At 42.2% G+C, this 22,825-nt stretch overlaps 1 protein-coding gene across 1 annotated transcript; it reads right to left on the reverse strand.

Annotated features, from left to right (window-relative positions):
* Nucleotides 1-6,976: 6,976 nt before the first annotated feature.
* Nucleotides 6,977-21,064, reverse strand: IL22 (interleukin 22). The gene is made up of 6 exons (XM_047867336.1): nt 20,879-21,064; nt 20,382-20,447; nt 20,114-20,257; nt 19,161-19,226; nt 16,391-16,460; nt 6,977-7,074 (listed from the first exon to the last, which is right to left on the reverse strand). The coding sequence occupies exons 1-6, from the start codon at nt 21,062-21,064 to the stop codon at nt 6,977-6,979; spliced, it is 630 nt and encodes a 209-aa protein (XP_047723292.1).
* Between the last annotated feature and the right edge of the window lie 1,761 nt (nt 21,065-22,825).

Consider the following 22,825-nt stretch of genomic DNA (forward strand, 5'->3'; position numbering starts at 1 on the left):
ATTTTTTTTTCAACGTTTATTTATTTTTGGGACAGAGAGAGACAGAGCATGAACAGGGGAGGGGCAGAGAGAGAGGGAGACACAGAATCGGAAACAGGCTCCAGGCTCTGAGCCATCAGCCCAGAGCCTGACGGGGGCTCGAACTCACCGACCGCAAGATCGTGACCTGGCTGAAGTCGGACGCTTAACCGACTGCGCCACCCAGGCGCCCCCAGATGCATTGTTTTTTTTTTTTTTTGTTTTTGTTTTTTTTTTTTTTTTTAAATTTTTTTTTCCAACGTTTATTTATTTTTGGGACAGAGAGAGACAGAGCATGAACGGGGGAGGGGCAGAGAGAGAGGGAGACACAGAATCGGGAACAGGCTCCAGGCTCTGAGCCATCAGCCCAGAGCCCGACGCGGGGCTCGAACTCACGGACCGCGAGATCGTGACCTGGCTGAAGTCGGACGCTTAACCGACTGCGCCACCCAGGCGCCCCCCAGATGCATTGTTTTAAACAGGTTCATGACATGCCAGTAAGGGAGACTCATCTCCGGGAGGCCGTGTGATTTTTTTTTTTTTTTAATGTCCATATGAAAATAAAATCTCCTTTTTAGCCAATATCCCCGCCCCCCCCCCCCAAAATTAACCACAGGTAGAGTGGAGAGCCCTGGGAAACTTGCTCATGATCTCCTATGGGTTTTACACATATCCCTTGCAGAGTCCTTCGCCAGGCTCCCTCTCTTCTCTCAGGAGCCACCTTTCTTTAGCCAGCCAGCATTAAGACCCAAGAGAGTTTTCCAATTTTTCTCAAGAATTTTTCCAGCTCAGAAACTGTAACTCCCCTAACACACTCAAGATTTGTTTGGCATAGGGACCTGGGGTTAAGGCCCACGGTTTAGTAAATTCTCTATCATCTCTGTCCAAGTTGACTGCCCAGCTTCTAGCGCTAGACTTCGAGTAGCATGCACATTTCTTAAGGAAAGAGACCCAACCTTTCTATCTCTGAATCCTTAGCCCCTACCCAGATGACGCCTCATCTAAGGAAGCGCAGCCGATGTTCGTTGAATAAATGCTTTCCTTTCTACGTCACAAAATGCTACTGTAACTGTGTTGCTTTTTATTCCATCAACAAATTTCTGTCGAGGATCTGCCTATACAGAGACCTGTGCTAGGTACCAGGGGGGCTATAAAGGCAGATGGTCCATGGAATCCCATCCTCAATTCTGCCCCAGTTCTTGTAATAGTGGTGACAGGTATGGTCCATGTGAGGGAGTAGCCCCAAGCTAAGAAGTGGATGTGGCCTAGAATCATATAAGGAGAAGCAAAGACAAGGCACCAAAGCCTAGCATGAACAGAGTTAACGTAGTACCTGAGCAAAACAAAACTGGAAGCTGGTTGTGAGCAAGAGATTCCTCAAAACTAGTCAGTGACAGACTTCAGAATTCAAGACAAATGTCTAAATCAAAGACCACCAGGCTGGCAAAGGAGCGAAGAGAAAGTAGGAGTGAGAGGTCCAAACACTGGGGAATATTTCCTGCTGCTTCAAAAAGTAGGTAGATTTTGCAACACCGGAAGCTTATGCCCACAGGACCAGCTCTGCTGTGAAAGACACACTCTCTGAGGTGAGATGGGAATGTTCACAAAGAGCTACAGCAGAAGGCAGCTGATTGGGAGCACAAAAAGGGGGTTCACTGAAATTTTACAAAAATTCAGGAAAAGGAAGAATTCTTTTTTAGCTACGAGTAGCTTAAAGGTGTTTGAACTGGGACATGGAATATCCCAGGGTGGTGTTTCTTTTGTTTTGTTTTGTTTTGTTTTGTTTTGTTTTGTTTTGTTTTTGAGAACAGTGATGCCTACTATTCAAAATTCCTTTATAGAAAAGAGTATGAACTACCAGGGATCAAAAGCCCAAATGCTTTCAGAGGGTGTAGGATTAACATAAACACCCTGGGTAAACGCATACGGGACAGTCGGAACTAAATTGCTTACATTGCCACCAAACCTAAAATCTGCCTAATTATACAGCCTGTTAACACACCGTGTGGGTGCACTAAAAGGACCACACAAAATACTTCCAGGAGCTGAACACTGCCTTGAGCAGCTAATTTGGGGGTCCCTGGTGTGCGGCAACAAAACGTAAGTGCAACGCGAATCGCTAATATTGGTAAATGAATATGTGTTCTGACGAATTTTTAACTCCTGCTGGTTGCATTTACATAAATGTCTCATGTCCCTCAAACTATCAGGACCCAAGGAAGATCATAACATCCCAGGGATGCCTCCGCTTTGATTCGCAACCAACTCCAGAAAACTGGCCATTTCCTTATGTCTGAAAACCGTATCTCCCTGTGGACCATAGTCATCCTACATCTTAGTTGGCACATCAGCCTCATTAGGGTCCTTCAAACAGTCCAATCTGGCCCCCAAAGGATGACAAGTGATAAAGGAGACTCAAAACACAGGTCCTAAAGACAATTCCGACAGGGGGTTCCAAAAGTGCCCCCAAGTAACAAAAGAGCCATTAGAATAAGTACGTGATGTCCTTGGGGTACCAGCTGAAACACAAGTCTCTCTCATTTTGGATGTATTTTTATTATGTCACTTTTATTAAGTTCCTTATACAGAACTACATAAAAATGGCTATTGGTTACAAGGAGATTTGGTTTTGAAACTCAGATGCAACTACCCTACTAGTTGTATAGCCATGCGGAAGTTGTTAATCCTCTCTGAGCTTTAGTTTTTGTCGTCATTAAAATGGGACAATAATTGTACCTACTTCAGACGGCTGTCATGAGCAAAAAATATGATAATATCAATAGAATGCTGAGCACAAGGGCAGCTACAGATGCACCCTGCAAGTGGTAACTATTACATTATTATTTTTCAAATAATAAATGTATCTTAATCTGTCCAGGTACTGTACCAAAATACTACAGACTAGATAGCTTATAAGCAACAGAAATTAATTTCTCACCAACGTGAAGGCCGGGAAGTCCCAGATCAACATGTCCGCGTGGTCACAGTCTGGTGAAGCCTCTCTTCTGGGTTGCAAACAGCCAGCCTCTCACTGTGTCCTCACATGGTGGAAGGGGCAAGGGATCTCTCTGGAGCCTCTTTTATAAAGGTGCAAATCCCATTCATGAGGACTCTGCCCTCATGACCTAACCACCTCTCAAAGGCCCCACCTAATACCACCAACTTGGGGTCTAGAGTTCAACATATGAATCTAAGACACAAGCATTCAGACCACAGCAAAATGCATGTGCAATACTCTGAATAATGTTTAAGTCTCTCACAAACTTTCAAAAGTGTTGAGAAATGGTTGAAGAAAGTGAGGAAAGTAAAGGATGAACAATGATCTGACCATATTTCAAAGAGTATGCAGGCATGAGGAATTCAATTCACCCCCACACACATCCAGAAAGCAGACCGGGGCCATTAAGTGGATTATTTTAAGGCTGCTACTCCTACATAATGTACAGGAGAACATTTAAACAACTGATCTGCCCCAAAGCACAGCTGGCTACCCCAATTCCCAAATGCCGGTATGGCAGCCATTTTCCTTAAAATTCAGCTCCACCCTCACACACCCAAAAGAATGCTAGCAGCGCCCTCTGATGGTCAAGCATATCTAATGAGCAAAATGGGTTTCATGCAGAGAATCACAGCTCACTTTGAGACCTCTCCTCTGTAGGAGGAAAAAAACAACACCCATTCGGGTTCCTCAATTGCTAAACGATTTAGTTGACTCTAAGACACATTTGCGGTTTGGCTTTTTTCTTTCCCCCACATCTTAATATCTCTGAAATCACAACCCGTTTTATAATCCATCGTCTTATAATTACATCACCAAGTCAGCCCATACACAGTTGTCCTTCCCTGTGCAGTCGCCAGTCATGTCCCCACTTCAGACTGTGTGCATGGCTGTTAGTACGTGTGTTGAGTTGAATTGCTGTTCAAATATATTTAGAAAGACTGCACTATGATTCAGCAATGAAATGAAAGTTAATGTGTTCACAGAAAGGCACAGAACAGCAGTGGGATGCAAATCTGCTATTAGAGAAGCAAGTATTTGTCTTTGGAAGAATGACCAAAATTACATATTTTCTTGCAAGGCAACAACCAAGTGCTAAATGTTAAGCAAGCACTGCATCATAGCTTAATCAGAAGCACTTATTTCCTTTCTTAGTGATAAAATAATGGTGCAGCTTTGATCATATGGTATCTTAAATTTGTTGAAATATGATGTTTAACGACCTCAGTGATTGGCATAATTCCTAAGGATCAGAAATCCTAAACTCTACATCGCTATAAATAAGAAGTAGGTGGATCTACTTTAAACTAGTCATTCTATTTGTAAAAAACCCTGAAACCCAATATTTTTTTTCCAGGATAGAGCCAGAAGATAGAGATAAGAAATAGTCATAGATTGATAAATATACTTAATACAATGATATCTGGGTTTTGTCCTTTCAGAAAAGGTAGGTCCCTCTCTATCAGACAATTCCACCCAGGAAACATGTTTATCTTATGTTTACGTCATCAGAGGGATGGATGAGAACAGGCTAGAGAAGGAATGAAGAGGGCTCTAAATGGTCTGAAGGGGGAAGAAAGTGGATCTGGAACCTGGATTCATGGAACAGCATGAAGAGGAAAAGTGCATGAAAACCCTCTGAGCGTCTTAGCCTGTGTTCCCGGTTCTATGCTGGGTGACTTATACTCTGTATGTCTTCCCCGTGCATCATTCATTCATTCATTCACCAAATGTATTTTGGGCATTTGTTATCTCCCAGGCTTACTGGGTCTCAGTATGCACTAATAAACAGAACAGAAAATGATTGATTTCATAAAACATCCTCGTGATAGTAGAGGATGGGGAGGACAGACAATAAGTAAATATAATAGATATAACTTATGTAAGCTACAACCCAGTTATGTACAGTTGGAAAATGAAGCTTTGGAGAAAATGGAATAGAATAAGGGGGGTGCTGGTGCTTGGATGGGGATAGGTTGTAAACAGGATGATCACAGAAGGTTCGATGGAACATTTAAGCAACAGTAAATAACGTGATGAGCAAGTCACAGAGGTACCTCTTCAGTCCAAAGGCACAGTCAATGCAAAGTCCTTAGGGAAGGTGCACGCTCAGTGTGTTCCATACACCTAGGAAGCCTGTGTGATCAAACCTAGAACAAGGGAGGAGGGTAGAAAAATGTGAGATAGAAGAGGAAATGTGGACACAGTCACAGCCTTTATTTCTTTTTTAAGTTTATTTATCTACTTTGAGAGAGAGCATGCAAGCAAGGGAGGGGCAGAGAGAGAAGGAAAGAGAGAACCCCAAGCAGGCTCCATGCTTAACCGAGACACCCAGGCGTCCCCAAGTCACAGCCTTTAAAGCTATTAGTGGGACCTCAGCTTCCACCCTTGGTCACGTGGGATATTTGAACAAAGGAGCTATATTGTCTGACTTAGGTTCTTTAAAAAGGAAACAGGAACCAAATACCCAGAAATAAATGAACAGATAAACCAAGTGTGATACATCCATACGGTGGAATGTTAGTGATAAAAAGGGATGTAGAGCTGATGCACATATGCTACAACACGGAAGAACTTTGAAAACAGTACGCTGTTTTCAGTGCAAAAGGTCGCATATTTATGATTTCACTTCTGTGACACATCCAGATGGGAAAATATAGAGACAGAGGTCAGCTTCATAGTCGCCAGGGCTGAGAAGGGGAAATGGGGGAGTAGCTGCTTAATGGGTACAGGCCTCCCTTTGCAAGTGATGAAAATGTTTCAGAACTGGATGGAAGTGGGGTTTAGTACACTACGAATGTACTAAATGCCGATGGATTGTTCATGTTTAAGTAGTTAATTTTATATTATGTGAATCTCACCTCGGTAAAAAAAAGGAAGGAAGGAAAGGAAAAGAAAGGAAAGGAAGGGGAGGGAAGGAAAGGAAAGAAAGAAGGAAAGGGGGTAAAAGGTAGAGAGAGAGAGATAGAAGTAAGGACAGCCCGGCCACTGGTGCAGCAGAAAAGAAGCTACCGCTGTGGCATAGCTCTGCTGAGCTTTATGGGAAGGCCTGGCCCTTCCCTTCTTGTTTAATCCAGAAGACAATTGTTTTTTTATTTTTTGTGTTTTTTTTTTTTATGCTTATTTATTTTTGAGAGAGACAGAGACAGAATGCGAGTGGGTTGGGGCAGAGAGAGAGGGAGACACAGAAGCAGAAGCAGGCTCCAAGCTCTGAGCTGTCAGCACAGAGCCCAACCCGGGGCTCGAACTCACAAGCTGTGAGATCATGACCTGAGCCGAAGTCGGACGCTCAACTGACTGAGCCACCCAGGCACCCCAAGACAATTGTTTTTTTTAACTACGTTGCCTATGTGAACATTTTAGTAGCTCTTGAAAAACATTTTTTTTTAAATTTTTTTTTTCAACGTTTATTTATTTTTGGGACAGAGAGAGACAGAGCATGAACGGGGGAGGGGCAGAGAGAGAGGGAGACACAGAATCGGAAACAGGCTCCAGGCTCTGAGCCATCAGCCCAGAGCCTGACGCGGGGCTCGAACTCACGGACCGCGAGATCGTGACCTGGCTGAAGTCGGACGCCCAACCGACTGCGCCACCCAGGCGCCCCGAAAAACATTTTTAAGAAGAAACTCCTACCTCATCCACCTTTTCAAACATATTTAGATCTGTTCGGATGCTTTTTTAAGAGGTGAAATCATGACCTGGCTACTTGTTTTTCTGCTGCACCGAGAATCGGTGGAATTCAGACAGGCCTTGACTGTCATATGTGAGCACTTAATAGTCCACGGGCTGGTTGGGAGAAGAACCCTTTCATACCCGAAAATATAGAGAGAGCTTCTCATTACGCTGGAGGCTAGGTAGTTTCAGAGTGTCTGGCACCGCTCCATTTTACAGAATCCAAGGAAGCTTAATCATATGCCCAGGTGACCCTTAGATCAACAAGGCGGAGGATTCCATCCGTGCTCACAAGACCCCAAAGCCCATGTGCTTCCCACCGCCCGTGCGGCCTCCCACCGCACTGGAGAGCGGGACATAGGGACTATCTGAGGTTGTGAGGGACACTACAGAAAATAAGAGATGGCACGGTGACCTAAGGAAAAAGGAAAAAGAAGAAAAACACTTCGAGAACAGTAAAACAATTCTTTATGGTATTTTACAGCCCTTACGTATACATTATGAAAGTATCTAACGTTATACTTCACAAAGTATTCCTTTACTCGGTCTCCCCAACGTTCTGTAAGAGGGAAAAGAGGACTTGTGTTTTGGTTTTTTTTTTTTTTTTTTTTTTTTTGCAGTTTGCAGGTGGGAGAGCAGAGATGGAAAGAGGTTAAATGACTTCCTTGAAGGCACGGAGCCAGGAAGTGGCCAACCTAGGTTTGACCCGGGTCTTTGGAAAACAAACCCAATGGCATTTCCGCTGGACCATTTTGCCTCGGGGTTTATAAGTAAACATGATTTATGTATGACTCCAAGATCTTCTGATGGGAAATGTAAAAATAAACCTACTATTAAAAAATTATCATACATCCCAAGAGCTCTTTTGGTGTAGCCATTTTTTCATGGCTCTGTAGGCTTTGACACATTGGTATCAGACACATTGGCCATTCATTCTCTGGCAATGAAAGGCACGTCATCCCTAAGTCCTGCCGAAAATATGACACCCTAACCACGATTTCAAAAAATTTAAAAATCAGAAGCCTATTATACTAACGCACCACAAAGGAGAGCAGAAAACTGATCTCCACAGCTGTCCCCTTCGCTCAGACCAGCAGAAGAGAGAGAAAGGATACATGATGCACGAATCCAAGCATCCTCCAAAGTTTTGTCAGAGCACATATGACCACAAGACAGCCTTTGTACCTCATTTTCTAAGTGCATTAGAAATAAGGTTTGCAGTAATAACAGCAAGACTGGGGACAGAGTTTAGAAATCTTGATTGTGAGAGTCACAGAAATAGATGTGCCTTTTCCATCAAAATGGATCCATCATCTGTCCTTTTCTCTTCAGCCCTGGGAACCTATGGCAATCAGCATAAACACCTAGTAGACAGTTACTCAGACTGAGCAATGCATTTGAACCTGAACTTACAGGCCACCAGCAACATGATTTCCCCCTTCAGGACTTGCTCTCACATTCAGAGTAAAAGCCAAAGTCCTTTCCATGGCCTGAGGGCCTGCCTGATTTTGCCTGTTCCCCTTCCATTTCTGGCTTCAGCTCCTCCCGCTGTCCCTTTGCTCTCCTGCTCTAGTCACAACACTTCCCTGATGCTCTTGGAACTCACGAAGCACACATTCGTCTCGGGGCCAATGCTTTCCGCCTACATACCTGCATGGCCAGCTCTCTCACATCTTTTAGGACTTTGTTCAAATACCACCTTCTCGGCAAGGCTTTCCCAGGATATCTGCTATGGGCTGAATGTTGTTCCCCCCAAATTCGTACGTTGAAATCTTAATCCCCACTCCCCTAGAGGGTGACCATATTTGGAGATAGGGTCTTCAAAGAGGTAATTAGTTAAAACGAAGTCCTCTGGGTAGGCCCTAATCCAATATGACTGGTGTCTCCATAAGAAGAGGGAGATCAGGACACAGACATACACAGAGGAAAGGTGGCCATCTGCAGGCCAAGGAGGAGGCCTCAAGAAAAACTAGCCTTTCTGACACCTTGATGTCAGGCTTCCAGTCTCTAGAACTGTGAGAAAATAAATTTCTGGGGTTTTTTGGTTTGCTTTATTTTGTTTTGTTTTTAATGTTTATTTATTTTGAGAGAGAGAGAGAGAGCATGAGTGGGGTAAGGGCAGAGAGAAAAGGAGACAAAGAATCCGAAGCAGGCTCCACACTGTCAAGCACAGAACCCAATGTGGGACTCAAACTCATGAACTGTGACATCATGACCTGAGCCAAAATCAAGAGTTGGACGCTCAACCGACCAAGCCACCAGGCACCCCTAAATTTCTGTAATTTAAGCCAGTCAGCCTGTGGTGCTTTGTTACCACAGCCCCAGGAAATTAGAGTAATTAACCACACGCCCCCCCCCTCCTCTATTTCATTTTTGTTTTATTTTTTTCAAAGCCCTTATCATTCTCTAACATATGACATATTTTATTAATGCATTTTGTTTACCACCTCCTTCACTAAAAATCTATGCTCTTATCAGGGCAGGGATTTTTGTCTTCTTGCTCACTGCTGTTACACCTGTTCTAAACAGTGACTGTCACAGAGTATGTGTTCAATAAATACTACGCCCCAACGTGATCACCACTGAGTGCCCTGGGAGGTGAGAAAAGACCAAAGGGCAGTCAGGGTTCGAAGGAAGAGGGAGGAAGAGATTTGGGCGCTGGCACAATAACTCTGCTTTGGGAGGGCCTTTCTAAATGTTTCTTCTTGACCCACTTCTGAGCTATGTTGGGCAGCCACAAGCAGCTCTTTATCTTCTAATGCTGTCTAGAAGATCTCTGCAGAGCCCACAGTGGGTATCCCCTCCCCTGCCTTCTGTATTGTTTCCTGTCTCTCCTCTGCATTTCAAGCCAAACCAGAAGTCTACAGAAGATATCAAACCAGCTGCCCGTCTGGGCTGGACAGGAACCTCTCATGCAGCTCTGTGATGAGTGATGCCAGCTTCTCCTTTTTGTTCTGTATCTTTTCTTGTTGCTCCCTACACACCAGCTGTTCACTTTCCTGCAGTTAAACACATCTGTGCTTTTTGTATTGCAGGCCTGGGTCTCTCTGAAGGCAGGAATCAGCTAATAAGAGGTCTCTATCCTTCCCACAAACTTGTTTTTGTGCTAGTGTCTTCCAGAGGTTCCACCCTGAATCAATGCATTTATTTTTTCAAAACATGTCTTGAAAGAATTATATATATATATATACACACACACACACACACACACACACACGTACTATATATGGCACATATATGCATGTATGACGTATATGTATACATGTATATGCCATTCTGCTGCTCATAGAAGATCTTATATACGAGAGAGAGAGAGAGAGAGAGAGAGAGAGAGAGAGAGAAGTACCTTATATATATTGAGCACATGTTATGTGCCAGGTAACATGTAGGCAGTGAACAGAATAAGCCAAAATCCATAACATCATGATGCCTAGATTCTCGTAAAGAATCTTGTTAACCCAGGTTTCCCAGAAAATAGAGCCTGAAGCAAAGCTTGAGTGCTGATCCGTTATTAGGAGCAGTGAAATGAAGGGAGAAAAATGAGGCCAACAAGGATGGCCAGCACCTTCATGGTGGTCACTAGTAAGCTGGCCAGTGTTTTATGAAGAGGGCCAGTCTGTTGGGTGTCTCCAACAGGCTGTATAGAAACACTATGCCTGGGATCAGACCAAAGGAAGGGAAGAAGAGGATGAAAATTATATGCCAGCATCCTCCCTTGAAGATTTGCCTAATAGAGAGTTAACTTCTCAGGCCTCTGGCCCCTTCAGCACTTCAGGGGAAGCAGACACCATAATCTGCCCCACAGCACTTTTTCTGAGTTCAAAGTGACAGAAGGAGCCAGAAATGATCATTGCAGTAGCAGTTGAAAACAAGAGAGACCAAGAGAATCTGAGATGCCCCATAAGATGTGTTTACAGAGATTTACTTTCCATTGTTAAAAAAAAAAAAAATTCATTGTTATCAAAAATAGCTAACAACAATATAGATCATCCGTTGTGATAAATGTATCACTCTGTTGGGGATGTCAATATTGGGGAAGTTGATGCATGTCGGGGGGTGGGGATATATATGCTTATATTTGAAATCTCTATACCTTCCTCTCAAGTTTGCTCTGAACCTAAAACTCTAACAAAATAAAGTCTATTTTTTTCAATGGGTAGCAAGATAAAACATTATTATAGTAATAATTACAGTTCATGGTTTTGCTATAACAACTTGTAGTTGATAGGGAAATTTAATTTTAAGTGTAAGTTTTGTTGACTCTGGTTTATACTCAATGCTGAATTCATTTGCCATCCTGTCACTCAGAGCAGATCTTATTAGTTACCCATGAAACGATTCCCTTTTAATCTTGCTGGCAGAATTTTTTTGTGCCTAATGCTGGAAAATGAACTATGAATGATCTAAGCCAAGGGTTGTCAAATTACAGCCCAAATCTGACTCACAGACTGTTTTTATAAACCCCAGGAGCTAAGAAATGGTTTTATACTTTCAAAGAATAGAGGAGGAGGAGGAAGATGGAAGTGAAGAAAAAACATGCAACAGAGATAATATGTAGCCTCCAAAGCGTAAAATATTTACTATTTTGCCTTTACTTGTGCCTGAGCAGTTATTTGTTCGTCTTCCTCACGAGGCTGTCAGCACCCTGAGGACAGCATCCAAATTATATCTAACCTTCTATTTTCATAGTCCCTAGTCCAGGATCTTGCTACCCTATGATCTCAACAGTTGCTTACGGAACTAAATTGAATTGAAACGTCTAAGGGTGTTATTGAGTCAAACAGCAATGTAAGAATCATAAAGTTCCTGGGCAGTCACTGTGCCTAAAAATAGCATCTGCTGCAATGGCAAATGGAAAATGTCATAGATGAAACAAGAGCTCAGCAGAGCATCTCACAGCATGCAGGTTTCAAAGAGAAACAGCACAGGCTAGTAAGGGCACAACAGATCGATTTCTTGATGGTATTGTGCTTATCCTGCACACGCATCGCTAAAGTAAGATATGGGATGCAGAGAATGAGCCAGACAGTTAAACCCCGTAGAAATAAGGAGAGACTGTGACTAAAATAGGCATATAGGGTCACCCTGAATATCTTGGATCAAAAGAGGAGAGAGAAGGGGCCGCACACAGGGCAGACAACCAAAACACAAGGTTGAGAGCCGTGGAAATTACTCAAGTGTAATAATTCTCCATTCCCCTAGCTGGCGTAGTAGCCTGATTTAAAGATACCCCTGTTTGTCTGGCATGAAAGCAGGGGAGAGGAGAAAGACTCCAAAGGAACAAGAGCACTCCTGGCCCAGAGGGAAGGAGAGAGCTCTTTAGTTCCTGCATGTTGACGCAAGTGCCTCTCTTCCCCCATGGAGAAATCTGTTGGATAAATAGGATTTTTTTTTTTAATTAAAGAAAGTGTTTTGATTTTAGAATTCAAAATACTATTGTTTCTGATTTTGCTTTGTTGCAGGGTCAAAATTTACAGACCACTCAGATATGCCAAAAACTGGCTTTCTTTATTGTCCATGGATGATACCTAAATTAACAGACTTCATCTTGCTGCTATGTGACTCGGGAGAGAATGGAAGAGAGAAAAGGAATATATAGATCAGAATCCCAGCAGAAAACATGTTGCATTCAAACTGGGTAATAGAGAAGAGTTTCATAAGGGATTAATTTTTCTAAGGTGTAGAAAGAGTTTAAGGAACTCCGTAAGAAGCAGTGCAATGCCCTAAAACTAAAAACAGCTGGAAGCCTATTGGGAAACAGGGTTGAGAGCAATTTCCAAAACCAGGAAAGAAAGCAACATGGAAGAGAGCTATCTGCAAGGAACTATGGCATTTGGTAGAAGTATACAACCAACCTGTGTAGCAATCTGGCAGGAAGTCCCAGAAGAATAAGTATTCCGCCCTTCTTCAATCTCCAGCTAACTTCTCCCACTTGCCACATGCAATCGAAAGCCAGAGAACAAACACATATATGAGGCATGTCGTATACGTCAGCCTCTGTGAGCACAGAGCAGAGAGTGCATGAGAACAGAAGATGGATATGGATGGCCAGATTGGCACAACCCATCTCTTTTGTCTTCAGCATCCACTCTTGGATTTGCTGAAGTGAAAAATGTAGGTCGCCAGCACAGGAAACCCTTAGAATCTCATCAACCACTGTGTAGTTACAGGACAATACCAATGTGGTTATATTCCCACTTGCAAACTGGAATAACTTCTACCGTATTCTTCATATAAGAGGTGGGGGAAAGGGAAAAGGGGAAAAAAGGACAAATGGAAAACATATCTGCTATAGTTCTTATTTTTATAGCTGTTCACAGGACCTACGTTAATAATTGTGAATTCCTTCTTCTACCACTCATTCCATTTTTCCTTTACCCTCTGCCTGCACCTCCCTTGGATGGGGTCCTTCACTTGGTAAAGTGACTTAAAACCTCATTGCTATGGAAATGAAGTTCTTGAGGATTCTGTCTTTTCCAGTTGATGTAGTTTTCCATTGACAAGACTATTGAGTGAATTGACAAGACAATCTAGCCCATACCTTTGGTCCAGTTACAGTCTACCCAGCAGTCACGGTGTAATGGCAGTATGATTTTCTCTTACTGACAAGGATCCATCATCTCAGTTTTCTCCACCTATTATTTCAACAATAAGCATTCACTGGGGAGGAGCCAAGGTGGCGGAACAGCATGGAAGTTTTTTTGTGTCTTGCATCCATGAAATACAGCCAGACCAACACTAAACCATCCTGCACACCTAGAAAACTGATTGGAGGATTAACACAACAATCTGCACAACCTGAACCACAGAATTCAGCAGGTACACAGCGCAGAGGGGTGAACTTGGGGAGCGAGAAGCCGGGCGGTCAGGGAGGTGCTTTTGCAGGCAAAGAAAAGACGGAGATGGGGGGGGGGGGTGGGAGGAGAGGAGAGAATATGGGAAAATCACCCCTCCCCAAAAGCAGCTGGAGAGAAAGTGGAAAATTGGAATCAACAATAAGCATTCACTGAAAGTACATTTTAAAGATAAAGTCACTGTAGCTGTGGTTGCCTCAGAGACAAGAGGACCTCGGCTTTCAACCCTTGGTATCACTGCTTCTCATCTGATATGTGTCTTCGCTCAAATCTTAAAATCCTGACCTCTTTTCAGAACAAAATCACCTGTCTGTCTTTACTTTCATTCCTATCTGGAGAACTACATACTAGTGAATAATATAGTATAAATAAAAAGCCAGAAAAAGAACTAACAGATCACTTTTCCTCTTAATGTATATGACCTACACAGAGCCCTTATTTCCTAAGCAATCCAAACTAAGTGTCACAGAGAAGGTCACACACCAGTTTCCCTGGCTCTACTCTCATCCACTCCAGTGCAATCATTACCTCTTCCCTAAACTATTGTGCCGGCATTGTTTCTAGTCTTACCCCTGTTAAACTTAGTCTCCATCCAATACCAGAGTGATCTTTGTGAGTCATATCAAGTTTTTCCCACGCTTGAAACTCTCTAGTGGCTTCTCATCAGTCCTGAATGCTGGTTAGTGTCTCTGGGGGCTTGCATCTCATACAACCTCACAGATGAATCTCCCCAACACCCAGGTGTTGCCATCTGCTACTGGGGGAGGAAACACCCATGGCCTCTGCCAACGCCAAGAGTAAGAACAGTGCTCATAGTGCCAGCCAAATGCAAAAGAATTGCTACAGCAAGTACCAAGGATTATGTCAAGACTCCCTGTGGGAAATTTGGACTATCTCATGCAGCTGCAAAGTTTGCCAGAACCGCCCTTGAGAACTGAAGAAGATCCTGGTACCTTCTGCTTTATGTTCATCAGCATTCAGAATTTTTTAAATCTCTTTATTTTAGACTCCTTGCCCTAGATGGAAGCATTCTTGAATCCAATTCTAAGGGTATTCTTCCATTTATGGTTTAATTCCTAGAAGATTGGTCAAAAATAAGTAAAATCACGGGGTCCTCCTCGGTGGCTGAGTCGGTTAAGTGTCCAACTTTGGCTCAGGTCATGATCTCATGGCTCGTGAGTTTGAGCTCCACATCGGGCTCTCTGCATCATCACAAAGCCTACTTCAGATCCTCTGTCCCCCTCTCTCTGCCCTTACCCCCATTCATTCTCTCTCTCTCTCTGTCTCTCTCTCTGTCTCTGTCTCTCTCTCAAAAAAAAATATGTAAAATCCCAAATTTTGCTCAAATTATTACCCTGAGATTCATTTGGAAGGAGAGAGGAAAAAGTCCAAAACTCCAGCTTATCCCAGAAATAACGATAATTGTATTAAAAAGCTTAGCTGGGGTACCTCTTAGTATTTGCAGCCCACACCCAAAAATATTAACTTCAATTAACCTGAGTGAACTTAGAATTTACATATGTGCTCACCAGTCACCACCAGGTTTGACCTAACCCTGCAAGAATTTGGCAAATGATTGGTGAGTGACCTATACAATAAACCTGGGATTCTTGACTTTTCAGAGGAGGAAATACTGTAAACAGTCAACCACTGACACACTGACCTCTCCTGACCACTGGCTTTCACCTTCTGTGGAAAGAACTGTATATTCCTCAACGCTGGTGTCATTTGTCCATTCTTCTAGATAGAGCTCATCCAACTAGCTCTACTTCTTTTCTCTTTTTTGAACCATTGCACAAATTTGGGAGAGTCCCCGAACTCAGTCCATTTCCCCTTTACTTTGTTTCCTGACTTACAGGAACACTGGAGAATGCCTTCCTTAATAGATTCAATCTAGTTCCACCATAGCACCGGGAGCTACGTGTATTTCTCTGCGAGCAACATCACCCCATTCTTTTATCCACAAACTGGTAATGATGCCTATGGATCCTTTTCTGTGTCTTACTGTTTTCCTTTCAGAATTACATGCTGAATCAACATAATAAATCTACATAGGCAATATAAAAGAAAGCCCAGAAATCCCATAGACCTAGCTCAATACAGGTCAACTAAAGTTACCCAATGTTTTTTTAACATGTCTCTGATTCAATTTTCTCATCCTTAAAATAGAGATAATACTAACAGCTACCTAACTGGCTTAGATTCAAGAAAAAGTATATGAGGTTCTTGGCCCATTTAGCAAATGAGAATGTTTACATGATGATGATGATATTAAAGGGAAACAAATCACAAAGCCACAAGATTTAGGATATCAAAGTGTTTATTGAGATCAAATAAACATAGCTCCATAATTATTGTCATAAATATTAGCTTTTTACTTAAGTAGCAATATCACGTAATACTTCTATAAATAAATCTATATTATTAAAATGACATAAATAAAATGTGTACTTACAACAATAAATAAATTCATAAATATAAATATTGATTCTGGAAATGAAGTTATTTAGGGCTTTTGTTTCCCTAAAGGAATGGGAAGTGATATTTTTTATGGGAGTAGACAATTGTTTTAAAAAAAAGTAAGTTTCTGGGTATCAAACACCAACCACAATAAAATTTTATCAATAATTCTCATTAAGCATGGAAGGTCTACCTTCTGATCCTGTGGACACAGGTGACATTGTTCTCTTTTTTAAGCTAAGCAGCGGTTTACTTAGAATCCACCCATGATTAAAAAGTTTGTCTTCCCATTTTCCTTTTGGTAAAAGAAACCTTTAAGGGATCTTGTTATTTCTAAGGGGCAAGAAGCATTAGTCATCCATTTTCCAGCTTTGCTCTGTTCAATTACAGGCATTTCTCAGGGCCATAAACAGCAAATCCAGTTCTCCAATTACTTTGATCTCTCCATTCTCTCCAAGCTGTAAAAATAAGAACACATGAGTATTTGAGCATTCATACCATACTTTTTAAAGAGGAACAAATTAGAAAAAGATGGTTGGGTTGCTGGAGACAAAAACCAAGTTTTTGCCTTTTGTAAAAGACTAATAACAATACCCTTTTAGCAGAACATAACATGATTTGCCATAGAGCTTAAAATTATGGTTAACTGAACTCTAAAGGCACCAACGGGCATCCAATCTCAGTTGTATCTACACTAATGAAGCTGTTTAAAGCCACTTCCTAACCAGAGCAAGCGGATGGGAGCTGTGCAGACATCTGCAGGACCGAATGCCCCCACTATGCTCTGCCCTCCCTCATAGCCTCACTACAGTCTATGACCACCTAATTATAACAGCTCAGCTCACACACTTTTGTACCAAAACTATACATTTACCAATACACGTGAGCTTCTTCTGTTCTCACCTCCTTAACAAAGGGGGAAAACAACAACAGGTTTTCACTTTTGTAGGGAAAATACCAAATAAGTCCCATCCAGTTGCTTTAACTAGTAGAAAGTCAGATACACATCATAACACCACTTCTCTCCTGCTCCTTCCGGGTAGGCTGTAAATGAGGCTTTCAAACTCCATAAGAGAGAGAACTCAGATTCAAGTTCAAAGCATTCTCCTCTGAAATTCATCTAATCTATTAAATGTGCTCTAGAGTATTTCAAGGAAAACCGTAAGCCATCATTGTCCTCTCTGCTTTGTTCTCCTTTCTCTTCCTCTTGTCTTCCATCATTCCACCTTTCCATACTTCCTTTGACATAATGCCAAGCGATATTTCTTATATCTCAAAGACTGCCAAGACTATAGAGAATGTTTGAAGTTAGCTTGCCCTACTGTCTATCATCCATTCTACCACAGCCTGCTCTCTGCTTGTACCTGCAGTGGCAGGGACATAACACCTCCAAGACCGCCCTCCCATTTCAGCCAGTGTTGAACAGTTATCTCTGGTGTTGAGCTTCCTCTGGGTAATGTTCCTCTCTCGCCTATGCTCTCTGGAGCTACAGGGTTAAAACAAAAATACCATAACCGCTCTTCTAGGTGGCACCCCATTGCAAGAGTTGATTCTCCCAAAATGGATTAAAATTTGTTTTAAAAAATGCATTTAAGGGGCGCCTGGGTGGCGCAGTCGGTTAAGCGTCCGACTTCAGCCAGGTCACAATCTCGCGGTCCGTGAGTTCGAGCCCCGCGTCAGGCTCTGGGCTGATGGCTCAGAGCCTGGAGCCTGTTTCCGATTCTGTGTCTCCCTCTCTCTCTGCCCCTCCCCCGTTCATGCTCTGTCTCTCTCTGTCTCAAAAATAAATGTTTAAAAAAAAAAATTTTTTTAAATGCATTTAAAAAATGCTTTAAAATTTGTTTCCCCACATGGATCACCGTCAGATGTTTCTCTCCCACCCTGCATTTTCCTAAAGCCAACAAAGTAAACTGACGTCAGGAATTTTTCAGACCAGAAGTGCAAGGCAATTCTTTGCAATGGCATGCTAATATCCAGCCCTCCACATCGAGGTAATCGATATATGACAAGAGAATTGATCTTCACAATGAAAGGCTACAAAGCCTTCCACTATCCAAGGAAGAAACAGACACATTCGTGAAATCATGATCAGGAAGAAATCCTTTTTTTCAAGAAACATCAAGGTGGGAAGGAAAAGAAAATTTAGGTTACACCTGTTAGTGAAAATTCCATTGGCTAGAGCTTTCGTGCTTCTGAGGTATAACTGTGCCTGCCTGCAAAAGCATCACTTTCGCTGCTAGTAATCATTCCACTGGTTTTTGGATGAGTCACAACTGCTAGTCTCAGCTTTCTACTGTTGTTCTTTTCCCCAAATAGGTCACGTGACAGTATCATTCACTGTTCAAATATACAGTAGCCTACATAAGATAAATGCTCACTGGGAATTTGTTGAGGGAAGGAGGAGACCAGAAAGGAAGGGGAAAAAAGAGAGGAAGAAAAGATTATTCCCCGTTCAGACTTTCATTCACTATATGAAAGCCATTACTAACATTTCATTCTATTTGAAACTGTATAAAAGAAATTAGGGGTGGCTCACTCTTGCTTTTAAATTAAAATCTACAGCTGTTGGGTATTGTACAATGATGATTAAATATAAGCATGAATCATTCCAGAGATTCATCCCCTACATAAGCCCAGCTCTTTTATTATGATTGTTCTGGGCTTCTCTCTCCAAGTTTTAAACCATCAAATCAATGACTTCAAAAATCACCTCAAATAAATTTTCCCCCAGGTGCTTTTCTGTTTTTTGAACAGGTGCCTGTTCAGATTACACGCTAATAGGAATCTCAAATTTCCTGAAGAATTAATAAAACTAAAACCAACACAAATTGCTGCTGGAAATAGTGTTGCATAGAGTATCCAGGAGATCTGCCTCGTAGCCCTGGCTTTGCTACTGGCCATGCCCAGAACATGGGGTGATGAGCTTAGAAGACCTAATTTCCCAGCCGGGTCTCGGATTCTAGGATTTGCAAAATTGGGAAGTTTATTTATAAATATACAGACACATCTATGTATATGCACCTAAATGATCAACCCAATGGTAAGCGAATCAAGTAAAAAATTATCCATAGGGGGAAAAAAGAAAGAAAGGGAAGAAAAAGAAAGTGGCACGTGTCTCTCCTCTTTAATAATTTAGCATTAATAGTTATTAGTAGTACCTTTTTCACTGTGTCCTTCAGGTTTTGCACATTTCTCTGGATATGCTGGTCATCACTGTCAATATGCTACAAAATGAAAACCAAAACACTTATTTTAGCTTTATGAACTTGAGTGTCCCTAACCGAGGTGCGTTACAACGCACCTGGAATTAAAGTTCTTAGCAATTTTGCCCACAATGACCCAGATTTCACCAGTGACCTAGATTTGCACAGCTCTTGAATTCCCTTGGACACCCAAATCCAGTCATTTCCCTTACATGGAACCTCTCTTCACCTTTGGGAAATCCTGCTGAGGTTTAAGTGTGTGGAAAGAGTGGAGTGGTTTATGCAAATTCTGTGAAGAATAAAACCCTAACTCTCCCTCACGAAAAATGCACGCTCAGAACAAGAAACGGACATAAAGTATGTCTTGGGTGAACAGTAGGCCCTCCTTAATAAATACTGAGTCCTGTAGCTCCACCCAGTCCACCCCAATCTTTTTTCAAAATTGTAAATATTCAGAGCCATCAAGGTCATACCCTCTTGCAGCATCCAAAGGGCAACCATGTTTGCTCACCCAGCACCGAATGTTAAATCTTTCCATTACCCTTTCTCTTTCCCATCCCTTCCATCTCTACTCAGAGGAACCATTTCCACATCTAGGCATTTTTTCCTACAGCTCCCAACACCTTTCTCTTCTCACATAACTTAAGTTGCTTTTTCCCAGGAACAGAGGAGCCTTCTGTGCTCTTGTCTTTCAGATACCCTTCATCACCATAAATTCAAAACGTGACTCAATTAAAGCAAAAACAAACACTCTGACTCCAAATCACTCCTGTAATGGTGTTGCTGAGGCACCTCTTGCTGCCAGCCTGGGTAGGGGCAGTGAGGGTTGGCGTGGAAGGGCTCTAAAGGGAAGAAGGGGGGGAAGGCGGGCTAGGAGTGGGTGGAGTTAGGGTAGGAGAAGAACTCACACATGGGCTTAGTTTGTTGCTGAGCCTGGCCAGGAAGGGCACCACCTCCTGCATGTAGGGCTGGAACCTATCAGATTGGGGGAGCAGCACTTCTTCAAGGGTAAAGTTCAGCACCTGCTTCATCAGATAGCAACGCTCTCCCATCTGCAGGCAAAAGTGGAACAGCAGGGGTCATGGTAGGGGGCATCCAGAAGATCCAAACCATCATCACCACCACCCAAATAACCATGGATGACACATTGCCTTGCTCATCATGACTATGACTTACATTGACTTCGTAGAACAGTTTCTCCCCAATGAGACGAACATCTGTGTTGTTATCTGCCAAACGAGCCTGGAAGAGAAGAAAAGACAAAGTGCCTGGACGTCAGGGAGATAGGAGAAAAGTCTGTGAGTAGAGATGCATTCTATCCACGTTCCCCAGAGCAGCCCCAGGAAGACTAAAGAAAGAATTCAGATGTGTGCATGCGTTTAAAATAATGCACAGAGGAGTAAAGGGAAAAACAAAAGTCAGGTGGGCTAATAAATGGATTTTTTGGAGTAAAGCTCAACCTACATATCCTCAAGGCCAAAGTGGAAGGTCTTCTGGTAAAGCCCAATCTCCAAAAATTCTCTAAAGAGACATAGAAAATAATCTCTGGTCTACCAGTGAGGATAGATGATGGGTTCCTAAAGATTTTAGTAGTGTCCTGGAGAAAATTTTTGGAACTCTCAGGTTCCAAGTAGATAGATGTGAAAGAGAGAGAGAGAGTTTGAGATGAGTACCTCCTTAGCCAACATGAAGGTGCGGTTGGTGATATAGGGCTGCTGGAAGTTGGACCCGTCAAGCCTGCAGTGTGAACTGATGGGCACAGCCAATCCTCCCTGCGTCCACAGGGCAATGAGAAGGAGGCAGCTAGCGGCCAGAGTTCCCATAAGGGAAGAGCTCCCAGGTTTCTGCAGGGCGGCCATCGCAGACACCTCTAACTTAAACAAATGGCGACTAGAAAAGGAGAACCTGGTATGGAGAGAACAAGAAGCAAGATTACAAGGGAAAACAATGAGGTATCAAGAAGTTATCATTTCAAACCAAGCTTGCTGAAACACTTACCTGTTTCAACGATTCTGCTTGTGATGGAAAGGGAAAAGCTGCTGCTTTTATAGCCCCCAGAACACGTTTTTTTGTGAAAAAGATGACATCAGCAATTATCTAATTTCCAGTACTGTCTTCTGAGAACTACCTAACCACCAGAAGAGCCCACAAAACGCTACCTCCTATTTTTCCCACCCCGAAATGTGAGTGTTTCCCTAAAACGTCACTATTAGGGCCCAGAAGGTGTTTTTACAGATAAATCCCAGAAATTTTCTGAACCCCACTTATTTTTCAAAGAAAACAATTGCTTTGTCTTCGCAGATTCCGGATTCTGCATACTAGTTTTTGATCTTCTGTAGTAGCTGAGTAAACATTTTGGTTGTGGACTCATTTTCCTACCAGCTTCATAGATTCTTATCTCATTACAGGTGATAAGAAATAAAGGACCCATGTCCTATATCCTCTGCTTTAAAATAAAGAATAATGATAGCTTGGAGATAATCCCATTTTTAAAATTAATTTTATCTCTTTTTTTCAATATGCTGAATCCTGAGGAAGACTTAACATTTTAAAATAATAGTGTTGGCTAATCTAAGCACTGTTTTCCTCCCATTCTGTGACTTTTAAATATTAACAATTATGGTGGCTGCAAATACATCGTAAAATTTTTTATTGAGGGGTGGGCGCCTGGCTGGCTCAGTCCGTGGAGCATGTGACTCTTGATCTTGAGGTCATGAGTTCAAGCCCCATGGTGGATGTAGAGATTACTTAAAACAATTTTTTATTGAATTATAATCAGTATCAGTTTAAATTTGGAGACCTTAATGCTAAACAGTCTAATTGCCATTTTTCTTAACATGCAAATATTTTAAGAATACAGTGGCTATAGTAGTTTATCTTAAAATTTTACCTGTTCTCATTCTAAACAACACACAAGTTAAGTCTCAAAATAATATTTCCAAAAATATTTATTTTTTAATGTATTTATTTTTGAGAGTGAAAGCATTAGAGGGGGAGGGCAGAGAGAGAGGGAGACACAGAATCTGAAGCAGGCTTCAGGCTCTGAGCCACCAGCACAGAGCCCGAAGCGGGGCTCGAACCCACAAACCATGAGAACATGACCTGAGCCGAAGTAGGATGCTCACCCATTGAGCCACCCAGGCGCCCCTCCAAAAATCTTATAACAGTTTTTATTATGTGTATGGATGTCTAAGGAAGAGAACCTGGCAATATAGTGGTTATATGTTGACTTTGAATTATTAAAAATACATTGAATTCTTTTTTTAAGTTTATTTAAGTTTTTTAAGTGTATTTAATTATTTTGAGAGAGAGAGCACAAGCAGAGGAGGAGCAAAGAGAAGAGAGACAGAATCCCAGAGAGGCTCCGCACCTACAGTGCGGAGCCCAACTTGGGGCTCAAACTCACAGTGAGATCATCACCTAAGCCAAAATCAAGAGTAGGAAGCTTAACCAACTGAGCCACCCAGGCACCCCTAAAAATACAATGAATTCTAAATAACACCTAAAAACTCAACTGGAACCCCTCCCAAAGGGTGGGAATGGGGAGCATGTGCTAGGGGAAAGAACGTGCAAATTAGTTTGTTCAGATTTTTCTCCTCCCAACTAGTTAAGATCAGGAA

Source organism: Prionailurus viverrinus, chromosome B4, assembly GCF_022837055.1.
Source record: "Prionailurus viverrinus isolate Anna chromosome B4, UM_Priviv_1.0, whole genome shotgun sequence".
Classification (NCBI taxonomy): Eukaryota; Metazoa; Chordata; class Mammalia; order Carnivora; family Felidae; genus Prionailurus; species Prionailurus viverrinus.